Source organism: Hibiscus syriacus, unplaced genomic scaffold (genome assembly GCF_006381635.1).
Source record: "Hibiscus syriacus cultivar Baekdansim isolate YM2019G1 unplaced genomic scaffold, ASM638163v2 tig00110152_pilon, whole genome shotgun sequence".
NCBI classification, from domain to species: Eukaryota; Viridiplantae; Streptophyta; class Magnoliopsida; order Malvales; family Malvaceae; genus Hibiscus; species Hibiscus syriacus.
Window position 1 is genome coordinate 379,477 of NW_024062604.1, and position 12,040 is coordinate 391,516.

Here is a 12,040-nt window from a genome sequence, read left to right on the forward strand (position 1 = left end):
CCATAATTTCGAGGAAAAAAGCATGTGCTTAATTACTTGATTTTGTAAATGATTAGGCTAACCTGTAGGAGGCAGGAGATGCCCTCATTGTTTTCCTCATGGTCATCTTTTTCTCCAATAAGTTCTATCATTTTTAAAGTATCTAGGTGGCTTAGGGTTTATTTTTGATCTTTTAAATCATATAACGGGTTAACCGAGTATGAAATCAATTGAGAAATGATCTTTTTAAAAGATGATAAATATTATTTTTTCCATGCCTTTTGTCATTCAATATTTTATAGTTTTTAAAAATAGGGTAAACATAAATGATCCCGACTATAGGTGGTGTTTTATTGAATCTCATGAACTATCAAAAGTTATAAAATGATTCATTGGCTAAAAGATTTTACATTGTTTAATTCTATCTACTATTAAAAGTTATAAAATAATTATTCGATTGTCTATTATGTTTTAAATTCGTCTTTTTCATTAAAAATTTGACGGTAGTTTGAGTTAGATATTTTTTTTGAAAGATTGAGTTGGATACTAAAAATTATAAAATGATCATCCGATTATCTATCAATTGACTTTAGTGATAAAAAGAATGTTGTTCTTTTTAAACATTTCGAGTTTGAATAATTGTGTATGTAGAGTATTTATATGTTGTTAATAGGTTAAGAAAATTTTGAAATTATATTATTTTATAATCACCTAAATTATTGAAAATTGATTTATATTAAATAATTAAATTATTTAAGGAAAAGGATTTGAGGTTTTTTTAAGTATTTAAGTTTACCTGAATTAACAAAATATAAAAATAAAAAGTGATGATGGTAATCGGTAAATAGTAATTGAGTTTTCGGGTAAAATCAAAGAGTTGAATTATTCATTAAAATTTGAATATAGGCGGACCAAACCACAATCCATCTCTCTTAATGCAAAAAAACAAATTATTGATCGTGCATTGTGAAGGGCCGTAAACAATTTAAGAATATTGTTGAGTTTCACTCAACTTGAAAATTTTTGAAATGGAGTTTAATTTGATTCGAAATTTTATTGGTTTAAAATTTTTAAGTTTGAGTCGAACTTGAAATCATGAATTAAAGCTCATAAAAGTAAAAAAAATTCAAAGTAAAAAAAAAATTAACTCGATTAGAACTCAAACTCGAACTTAAACATTAAATATATGAAAATTTTATATTGTATATATTTAAAAAAAACAACACACATATTAATGTTATTAATAATTTAATTTAAAAAATAAAATTTTAATTATTATATTTTTGAGTTGTTCTCGAACTTTTCAAGTTGATATTAAGTAGTTTATTTCGGCTCATTAAAAAATCGAGTTGAGCCCATTGGAGTCTATATATCAAGCTTTGACAAAATCAATTCGAATATTCATGATCTATCTCGACTCATTTACATTCCTAACTGTAATTGTATGTAGTTACATTAACAATAAAGTTCGGCCACATTACTCGTGTTAGTCGGAGAAAATATATATTTGCAAAACTCAATCCTTTAATTATTTTCTTTCTTTAAAAAAAAAAACGATGGATAAAGAGTCCAATAGCATCTAACTTTACCTGTTTGACAGCAAAAGACCAAAGGAAGACAAGCCTTCCAAACATTTTCTGCAACAAAGATTCCACGCACCAGCAGCATGGTGAATCCTTCTACTGATACTGACCCACTCCAACAGAAACCCTTCTTCACCAAGGGAGCCCCAGTGGAGGTCAGCAGTGACGACGAAGGCTTTCGAGGCGCTTGGTACTCCGCCACAATTCTCGAAAACCCTCCCAAGTTCGCTTCCAAGAAGCGCAAGAAGGCCTTGGTTAAGTACAAAACCTTGCTCTCCGATGATGGCTCCTCCCATTTGACCGAGCATGTCGACCCCGCCTATATCCGCCCTTTGCCTCCTAATGACAAGGGCACTGCTCACCTCGACGTAAACGACGTCATCGATGCCAGCTACAGAGATGGTTGGTGGACTGGGGTTGTGAGGAAGGTTTTGAAAAAGTCCAAATACAGGGTTTACTTTGGCAATCCACCCGATGTCATTGAATTCGATAGGAAAGATTTGAGGGTTCATTGGAGTTGGGTTGACGGCAAATGGGTTCGCCCTGAAAAGCAGGTATGTGCCAGCATTCCCCCCCCCCTCTTTTTTAATTTTCGGTTCTCTTTTATCTGGAATTTTGGGGTTTTATTTTGCATTTGGGAGGTTCTTTTTTTTTTTTTTGGAGGAAAAGGTTGATTTCTGAGGTTCATTTATTTTAGGAATATATAATTTTCAATATTAAAACTGCTAATGTCCCTGCATGTAGCTTTTTACAGTGAAGTTTTGCTCTTTATATTATGCTTTGATGACTGCTACTAAAGACTCGTATATGTGTTTCACTTTCTATGCTTCCTTTGTTTTAGTTCTTCTACATTCGTCATATAAATTTAGATTGATCTGCATGAAACTTCATAATTCCCTCAATAATACATGCTGTTTTTTTTTGAAGAAAAAAATGTTTCTTTCTCCGCTATGTCCGATTTTACTTATGTCAACTTTATGTTTTGGTTTTCCTCTGTATCTATTGCTTAATTCTCTGGATTTTTTTCCTCTCCAAAATGGACTACTATGCCATCTCTTATTTGTCATTTGTTTTTTATTTTTATGCGTTCTAAAGCAATCAACAAGCTCCATTTTTAGCTCAGGAACAACTGTAGAGGTAAACATCGAAAATGAAAACATAGGCAATATTTGGTACCCTGCAGTAGTCATAAAAGAAAACGAGGATAATACTTTCCTGGTGAAGTATCAGAACTCTATGAATGATGATGAGTCTGGGACAGCAAAAGTTGTTGTAGATTCCCTCCATATCAGACCCGCTCCTCCTCGATATTTGGATAGAAATTATGAATTGCTGGAAGGAGTGGATGCAACATATAATTTTGGTTGGCGAAGTGGAGTAATTACCAAAGTTCTTACAGGAAGAAGGTACAATGTCTTTTTTAAGCATGGAAATGAGGACAAAGAATTCTGTCTCTTCGATATCAGACCTAACCTTGAATGGATTGATGGCAAATGGGTTAGTAAATACAAGGTATCTCTCCTATTACATTGTGTTTGTCACATATCTTTAGTCTTATTAAAAGGCAAAGGAAATACATATTTGAAATAAGCTTAAGCAATAAGATTTTTTTTTCAGGAAGTCATAATTGTGTCTGATGAGCAAGAGCAGATAGAAATTGCTCCCTGTGGTACCCAAAAGACCAAGGTGGATGGAGAACTTGAAAGTTCCTTATCCACAAAAGAAAACACTCAAGATAAGACTCCTTTGACAAAGATGAACAAAAATGCTGTGGAGAAGTCAACTTCCACCGATGAAAACAATGCTTTGAAAACAAGCAAGAAGAAGATCAAGCTGGAAACATCAAATGGTAACACTTTTCGCTCACGGCCTTCAAAAAAGCTAACTGAAGGAAATGCAGTGGAGACACCGGTATCAGTCACAGCCGATAAGTTAAAAGGTATGCCTATTGAAAAATTGTGTAAAGATGGCACTCCAAGGACTGGTGGTAAAGGTGCTAAATTCTCAAAGAAAACCGTGATTGGTGATGAGCCTTGTGACAAGATTGAGTCCCTGACAACAGGAGCAACAACTGTGAGTTAGATTTGTTCTTTGGAGTTATATTGTTCATGCTAATACCGTCGTATCATTTTCATTTCCTCTGTTGTTTTCTTTTGGACATTTTAATACATTTCTCTTTTATGATGAGAAATGTGTAAATATCACTTTAAAATCTGGTGTACTTTACTATTGTGTGGTATCTGTATTGTGTCTTTGAGTTGCCTTTCCTTGAACCACACAGCTTCTAGAGCTTCAATGTGTTAAGAGTATGATTTGTTCTAAAATATGCTAGAAAATCATGTGTTCCTTCAACTGCAACCTTTGAAAGCCAACTTATTAACAAAAAAGTGAAAATTAGCTTGTGGCTTTGAAATCATGACTAAAAACAATCATATCTACATCGTAAAAAATTGGCCTGCTTGACGTAGTTGTTACCGCACAATGGGTTGTTTCAAGGGTTAAGCAAACTTGTTTTTCAACTAGGATATTCAATGTGCCCTACTCGCTCTGCAGCAAACTGCTTCAAATGACTGCCTTTTCTGTCAACATCACCGTTCTAACTGGGTAATGATCATTGAGTATTGTCACTTTGGTTTTGTTGGCTCCATCAGCCAGTATTCCTGATCAGCACTGTCTCCACTATCTTCATTTGACCTACATTTCCCCTTACTGATGCAGACAACTAAGAGGCAGAAAGCTGGTTCAGCTGACAGTATGACAAATAACCTTGTGACAAGGAATGTCAGAGCTATAAAGTCACCAAGTAAAGGCCCACAGGGTACAGCAGCAGCTATATATAGCCATCGGTACGCATGCTCCAGTTTGATTATTGTTTAAAAATAATGCGTATTACATATTTTCAGGCAAGGATGGAGCTACATGGATTGCTGCAGGAGCTAATCAAGGGGAGATTAAAACAAAAGAAGCTGAAATGCCCATCGTCATAGGATTAACAGCGGTCACAAAGACTTTACAGGTTGAAAATTCCCTTCAGATTCTTAGTGAGGATCCTCAGAAGCTAATGGGGGATCAAAAGAATAATGTAAATGATTCAGTCAGAAATGAGAACATGGTAGGCAAAGTATTCATATTGGTCTCTGGCTTAGAGAAAACTACCAAATTTGAAATGCCTCAAATTCTTAATGGGAACAAGTTTGTCATTAAACTATTGGACGTACTTAATATTGATATATATTTCTTTTCCATTGTCATGATCATAGGTAAAAGAGTATATCTAATGTTGTCTTATATATAATGCCTGATGAAGTGAACTTTTGGGTGTTGTCAGCTCATTTTCTTAAAATAGAAAATTTTCTTGAGCCTGCTCCCTAGCCTGCGTCTTGTATCTTAAAATGTTATCAAATATGTAATGGGAATCCTCTTTTTTGATTTGTGTTCCTATATCTATGTTCCTTTACTTGTAATTGTCACTATTGCTCTTACTTGTATAGGAAGGAAAGGAGCATAAAGTTGGAGCCAGCGATCTTAAAAGGAAGGGGGGAAGACCTACTAGATCAGTAGTTACAAGTACAAAGGCTTCTGATGCTGGTATATAAAACTTAAGCTTCAGCTTTTGATGGGTGTATGAAAATCTGTGCAATGTAAACTTTATTACGATTGGTAGTTACGGAGCAAAATAGGGCTGGAGGAATTACCGATGAAAATGCTGTAAAAGATTGTACAAGTGGTGAAGCTGGTTTGTCAAAACATAAGGGGTGGAGCTGTCTGGTACATGGGGGTCTAAGTTCTTGGTCTGCCATTGTTACTAATAAGCCTCAAGGAAAAATACAGAACTGTTGTATAAGGCTCTCTTGGTAACATTTGATTAAGCAATTCCCAATGTTTTAACCCAAGTGTACTTGTACACTATGGGGATGGTGAGAAGAGATATATTTTACATCCCAGAGGGGCTATAATTGGAGATTCCATTGTTTATGGTATAGAAGTTCCTATCAGAATGGGAAACGTCCTACCTTTGAGTGTGGTTTGAACTATTTATTTACGCAATTGAAAGTGACCAGCAGTTTTCTTTTTCTTAAATGATTTTTCCAAGTAGTAGTATGCTAATTGCTAGAATAGTAGAGTAGATGTAATGGGAGCAGTTTCCAGGGAAAAAGGATTTGGCTAGAGATTCATGTGAAAGAAGGTGATATTTTTGTTGCACGGGGGCTGGGGGAGGGGAGGGTGATGTCGAGAAGAAAGGTTATGCATGTACCAACAACATTTTCTCGTTTCTTATCCTGTCTTTTACCTGATGTCAATGTAATTATCTGTTATCTTTTGTGGCTTATGGTTGCCTTATATATTGTAAATTAACATCCCATCTGTTAATTATGTAGCCACTGAAGATTCTAGAGGAAGGACAAGTGATAATTACAAAACAAAAGAGGTCCACTTGACCACTCATGGAATTTCTGACATGGTTGATGAGGATCAACCTCTTTCAACTTGGATAGGAGGAATGAATACTTCAGGTGATGAAGAAACACGTAAGATGTGTCATCAGATTTATGTATTTCGTTTCTTTTCTCGATCCGTTCCTCTCACTTGCTTTGTGCGTACATAAATATAGACCATCACTTGGATTTTATATTTGTGACATTTTTAGCATCTTTTTTTTCCTAGGACTCCAGTCTGCTAGGCTTGTCAGTGGATGGAATGAGGAAAAAGGATTGGTTGATGTTCCAATTGAATCTCTTACGATTGATGTTATTGATAGAAGTCCATTGATTAATGATCAGAGTTTGCCTTTTGTGAAGAGATCGCCTGTATGGCGAACAATTGAATCTATGGATATCTTCCGAATTGTTCCTCAAAAACCACATTTTCTACCTTTGGCTGAAAACAAAGAGGAATTTCGTGAAGGATCAGCAATTGGTATCATGGTAACCTTTGCTAGTTTATTTGAGAAGATATCTATGTTGCATTTTGATGAACCTAGAGATACATTTGACAGCATTTTGGAAAGTCTTAGTGACTTGGAAAAGTATGGATTCGATGTTACCATGCTTAGGCACCGCTTGAATAAACTACTTTCAATCAAAGAAGGACATAATCAGCAACTAGAGGAGAGACAAAATGCTGAAAGGGAGATAGTTGAGAGTACAAAGGAGATATCTAAATTAGATGATGAGTTGGAAGAGATCGAAAAGAAGATTACTCAGTTACAAGAACAACATACGTCCATAAAATCGGAGAAGGAGACCAAGAATCTTAAGGTTGGTAATTTTAAGTCGCATGTCTGTGTTCTAAACAAACTTTGTCAGAATGCATCTCATGAGTTTAAGAAAATAGCTACTGCCTCGTGGAAGTTGTCGTAACCGACTGCTGGTGCTACTCATCGGTTTCATCTTCATACTGCCAAGATCCCTGCATCACAGGTGACAGTTTAAATATGTGGATTCAAATTGTTAGCATAAATTAGTAGATGATCTATTTTGATTCATGCATATGAATGTATCAGCTGTTTCATGTACATAAATTATGTTTGGTAAGTAGCTTGTCTTGTAAGTTACAAACTTGAACCTGCTTCCCAGACTAGAATTGGTGAAATTGTGAAGCTCTTTAATCAATATTAGTGATTCTGGTAAACATAGTCCACGTTATAAATTAATAAATAATATGATAATGGTATGGATACATATTCGAAATTATGTGGCTTATCTAAAATCTCTCGATATTTGATATTTATATTAAATACGCGATGTACGATCATGTCGAGACCACATACATTATATTTTAAAAAAAAATCTCTGTTAAAGTACATATGTGATACGTCACAATTTCAAAGAAAATTCACTTTTTAGTACTACGGCCATTGGTTGTTGGAAAGGATGAACTTATAGGACAAACCACAATCCACAATCTTCTGAGATGTGTTGCAATTAGGGTTGTAAATGTGACGAGATAGATCGTGAGCTACTTGAGATCGACTCGATCAAGGTTCGATAAATACACGGATCGAATGACTCGATTTGAGCTCGAGCTCTTAACGAGCCGAAACGAGCTATTCGATATTCGACTCGAAAAGCTCGTGAGCAGTTTAAAAAAAATGTTATATTATAATTTTAGATTTTTTAAAATTACATTATTAAAAATATATGAAAAATACACTATTGATAATTATAAAATTTTAAAAATATATTAAAAATTCTATAATACAACTACCTCAAATTTTAATTTTTTTAATTAACCAGCTCAAGTCCAATTGTTACATTGTATATTACTAAAAGAAAAATAAAAGTCCATTTAATTAAGCAAATATTAGATTACACGTGTTTGGTTGATTTTTTTTCTTTTTTTTTTTAACTTTTTACTGCACAAGTATTTGACAACGTAGAAAATAAAATAAAAAATAAGAAAGCAGGCAAACAATAGAAAAATTGAAAATGGTTAAAAATTATTTTTGAATAAATATTCTTATATTTATTTTAAATTAATAAAAAAATTATTTATTTAATCACAAATATTTAATATATTTCTAATGATAATATTTTTAATAACTAATTATTTAAATTGTTGTTATATTTTGAGGTTTTGGGTTTAAATATCATAAATATAAAGGGTTTGAGCATTTAATATCCAGATACTATATTGTGCTTACCTTATAAATCGGTACCAAGTCGAATAATTAATGTCTTTGCAATGAGCCCTAAATCCTAAACCCTAAACCCTAGACCATAAACACTAATCCATAAACTCTAAACCCTAAACCCTAAACCCTAAACTATAAACCCTAAACCCTAAATCCAATTATATAACAAGGGTTCTTATTCTAAAATAATTAACAACTAAAATAACATTTATCTCTTTAAAATATTACCTAAACTAAAATGTGCTTACACGACACATGCATGCATACGAATGAAATGCACGTAGCCACATACATTAAGATAAAACAATATAAGATTAAACCTACTATTAATAACTTAAACTCATATTTAAAAAATTCCATGAAGGACCAAAATAATAGAAAACTTAAAATAGGCATACAAAGTAGAAATTACTCATTAAATTAAACAAGCCAACAAAGAGATTACATTGTCAAATAATTAAAATTACAAGACATAATTGAAAACAAGCACAAATTGAATGAAATTACACTCGTCGTATATGAAGGATATCTAGGGTAAAAACTTTTACCCTATTCATTTCCCCTCAAACTTTCCCTGGCTAACACTTCCCCCCTCGTTCTCCTCTCAAACCTCGTCCACTCACAGCCCTAGCAGAAACCCACAGTCACCGTGGCCTAAACGCTCCCCCGAGACTCTGAAGAGAAACCTAGACCTCAAACCCTTCTCCTAAAACTAAACCTTAACCCTAAGCTTCTCAAAACAACACTCACACCCTCATTGTCGAACCATACGACCGCCGTAGGTTTCCCTTTTCGAAAGCTCCGCTGAGGAACCAAGATCCCAAATAACCCTCACTTTACATTTTCTTAGAACCCTAACCTCATAATCCCCAAACCCTAGAACAACCATAGATCCAAGGCCAAAAGAGATTACCCTTGGTGACTCAAGGCAACTTTGACTCTGGGCGACAAAGGCAAGCTCCCATCGACGGGGAAGGTAAGGTTTTACTTACTGGTTCTCTGGCCACTAATGGCTTTTGTTGCTCGAATGTTTTTTTTTCTATTTTGGTTGATACCCGTTGTTTTGGGTGCCTGATAGGTTATATGGTTGTGGTTTGATAGACTCTTTAGGGTTATATTCCTTTCTTTTTTTGTTCTCTCTGATAATTGAGATTATATCCTAAAATAGACACTCGAAAGTCGAACCAGAGAAAGCAAGCTATCTGACTTTGATCTCGAAACACGACAAACTGTAGAGAAGATGATGGTAATTAGTTCTTCTTTTCGTACGATATTTTGCTTTTGGCTGTTTACATTTTAGATCCATCATAAATCGTAGTTTGTACTTGTCACAAATTGTGTTCTTTGTTGCAGTTCGACCAAAGACAGAAGTCCATGTGCCTTCCAACCAGTGACGAACTTTAAAAGCAGGAAATTCTAAAGAAATTTATGTCCGAGGTAGTTATTCTCTTCCGAAACATGTTTATCCAACCCACTTTACTAATCCTTATATGGATGGAGCTTTGCTGATAAAATTTGCTCAATGTTTTTTGTTAGCTGTGGGAGTAAGTCTCTGTTTATTTTAACTTTCCTTTTGGGTGCAAAAATAGAAACAATGAACTTTGCTCGCTGTGGGTATTTACAAATATTTGAGACATCAGTTTTTGCATTTAGAATTAAAGCAATTGTCTGAATGTGGATGTTTGATATGACTTGAAAATTCAAAAACTTGAACTTTTAAGCCTGATTTAAAATCAAAATTTGAAACTCGACTCGAGTTTATAGAACTTTGAACTCAAAATAGTTTCAAATTTAACTTGATAAAGAAGCTTGAATTTGAACTCTTGTACGAACCTCAAGTACATTAAGATATTATCTTATATTTAAAAAAACAACATATAAATGCTAATATCATTAATAATATTATTAAAAATGTAAAAGTTTTAACATATTATTTTTTGAATTGCAAAATTGAGATTTTTTAGAATGAACTTATTTTTGACTAACACAGCCCCTTATTTTGACAGTGAGGCTCGAACGGCTAGGAGGCAAAGCGGGATGAACTACAACTAAGGTAAACGTTTAAGCTATCTCCTTTATGACTTTGACTTGGTTTAGATTCAAAACGTTTAAGCGAACCATCTTCTTGTTGCCGCGCTATGTAAATGTTACAACTCGTTTCTTTGATAAATTGGCTGAAGCTGCAATGATTGTTTTGTTGACAGGTTGTACTGGACAAATTGGTTAAACCATCAAACCCCATCACTGATTACAACACAAGGTAAATGTTATTTTAACTGTTGAAGTTGGGTCTTAATATATTTTGTTCTTAAATTGCAGATGAGAGGCTTTAATTGGATACTGATGAAGGCATTTTAATTTGCACATTTTATTTTTCCAGAGGCATGAAGATTATGTTTCTTTTATCTACAATCTCTTAGTGCCATGTTATTGGTATAAATATTAGTTGGTCAAGAGATGCTGGTTATTTTTTTTTTTGTAAAATTTTCTCATGTTTCAAATTATGTCCGAATTTGGATCAGAAATTTGATATCTTCTGTCCCAACTCGGAGATCTTTCTCCCTCTCTCTCTACACACACACCCTTTTTATTATCTCCTTTCGATAGGCCACTTCATAATTTTCTATATTGGTCACGCAGGTTTAGTGGAATAACATATGAGATGTTGAGTGGAGTTACTTCGACTCTTCAAGATGTTCAGGTTCATTGTCCTTCATTGACCATCACTAATCAATAATTTACTGCAATATTGTAATATCAATGTTTCATTAAAAGTTATTTCATATATAAATTATTGATAGTTGCTTCTCATCTTCAGACCGGACATGATAGCATCGAAGATGCAAGAGCTGCTATGGATTTGTCTCTGTTAAAGATTAGAAATGGCAAGTAATTATTTTCTATGCATTCACACATTTCAACTTCTCGAGATAAAATTTGATATTTTACTGGAGTCAAGGAATGTAGCATCTAGGAATATGTACACTATGTTCTTTTACATCAAGAACTCAAATATAACTTATAGCGGAAGGTTCATCATACGGTTATTTTTTTGTCTTGATGTATAAACTTGTATATAATTTCTTGTAATGTCTTTGCTTCTTGTGTTAGGACCTGATTTTGGTTCGCCACCATCCTTTATGCGCAGAAAGCTCCTTACTCTTTTCGCAAGACCTCCTCTTTCATTGATGATATTTCCATGGTCAAGCGATATGCTTCCGAGTCATCCCATGCAATCCCGGTTTTCTCTGATGATGAAGCACTTTTAAAGGCTAGAAAAGAGGTAAGGCTTATTGCTTTCCTGGTATACCTTTATCTATCCCGTCTGGCTTATCATCTTATATTATGTGTTCTGCTAGGTCAAGAACGATCGTGTACACTTTGTCTGGACACAGTTTTCCGAACTGAACTCCTATTTCGGAAAACAAGCCGAGGATGATTTCAGAAAACTTCAAAGCTTATATTAATTATCCTAAATTTCTTGTAATTGTATTTTTATTTTTTAGATTTTTTATAGTTCATACATTCATATTATGATGTATTGGTGATGGTTAATTAAAGGGAAAATTATTTATATAATTTAAATGTAATATAAAATTTTTGTAGGTTAAAATTCGAGTTTGAGTTTGAGCTTGAATCGAGCTCGAGTCTCGAGCTTCAGTCGAGCTCCTGAATTTTTTTGAGTTCAAGCCTTTTCGAGTTCGAGTCGAGTTTCAATATTAGCTCAGTAATACTCGAGTTCGACTCGGCTCGTTTACACCCCTAGTTGCAATGAGACAACCATAACATGCAAAATAAATAATTATATATATTACATATTTCCAAGCTATAATCTTTTATACAA

General features: G+C 34.0%; 1 protein-coding gene and 1 long non-coding RNA gene across 6 annotated transcripts; both read left to right on the forward strand.

Moving 5' to 3' along the window:
* Positions 1 to 1,585: 1,585 nt before the first annotated feature.
* LOC120215693 (DUF724 domain-containing protein 7-like) lies at positions 1,586 to 7,108 on the forward strand. Of its 5 annotated transcripts, XM_039213298.1 has the most exons (10): positions 1,586 to 2,116; positions 2,658 to 3,074; positions 3,180 to 3,635; positions 4,086 to 4,166; positions 4,281 to 4,380; positions 4,466 to 4,674; positions 5,054 to 5,150; positions 5,942 to 6,091; positions 6,228 to 6,487; positions 6,559 to 6,718. In XM_039213298.1, the coding sequence occupies exons 1-10, from the start codon at positions 1,646 to 1,648 to the stop codon at positions 6,574 to 6,576; spliced, it is 2,259 nt and encodes a 752-aa protein (XP_039069229.1). In that variant the 5' UTR covers positions 1,586 to 1,645; the 3' UTR covers positions 6,577 to 6,718. The 5 variants fall into 5 exon arrangements, with proteins under 5 accessions (XP_039069229.1, XP_039069224.1, XP_039069225.1 ...); XM_039213293.1 differs by having other exon boundaries at positions 1,591 to 2,116; positions 6,228 to 7,108; XM_039213294.1 differs by having other exon boundaries at positions 1,591 to 2,116; positions 5,942 to 6,076; positions 6,228 to 7,108.
* Positions 7,109 to 11,370: 4,262 nt separating this feature from the next.
* LOC120215690 lies at positions 11,371 to 11,774 on the forward strand. The gene is made up of 2 exons (XR_005524990.1): positions 11,371 to 11,479; positions 11,556 to 11,774. It is a non-coding gene; the product is annotated as an uncharacterized LOC120215690 (long non-coding RNA).
* The last annotated feature ends 266 nt before the right edge of the window (positions 11,775 to 12,040 follow it).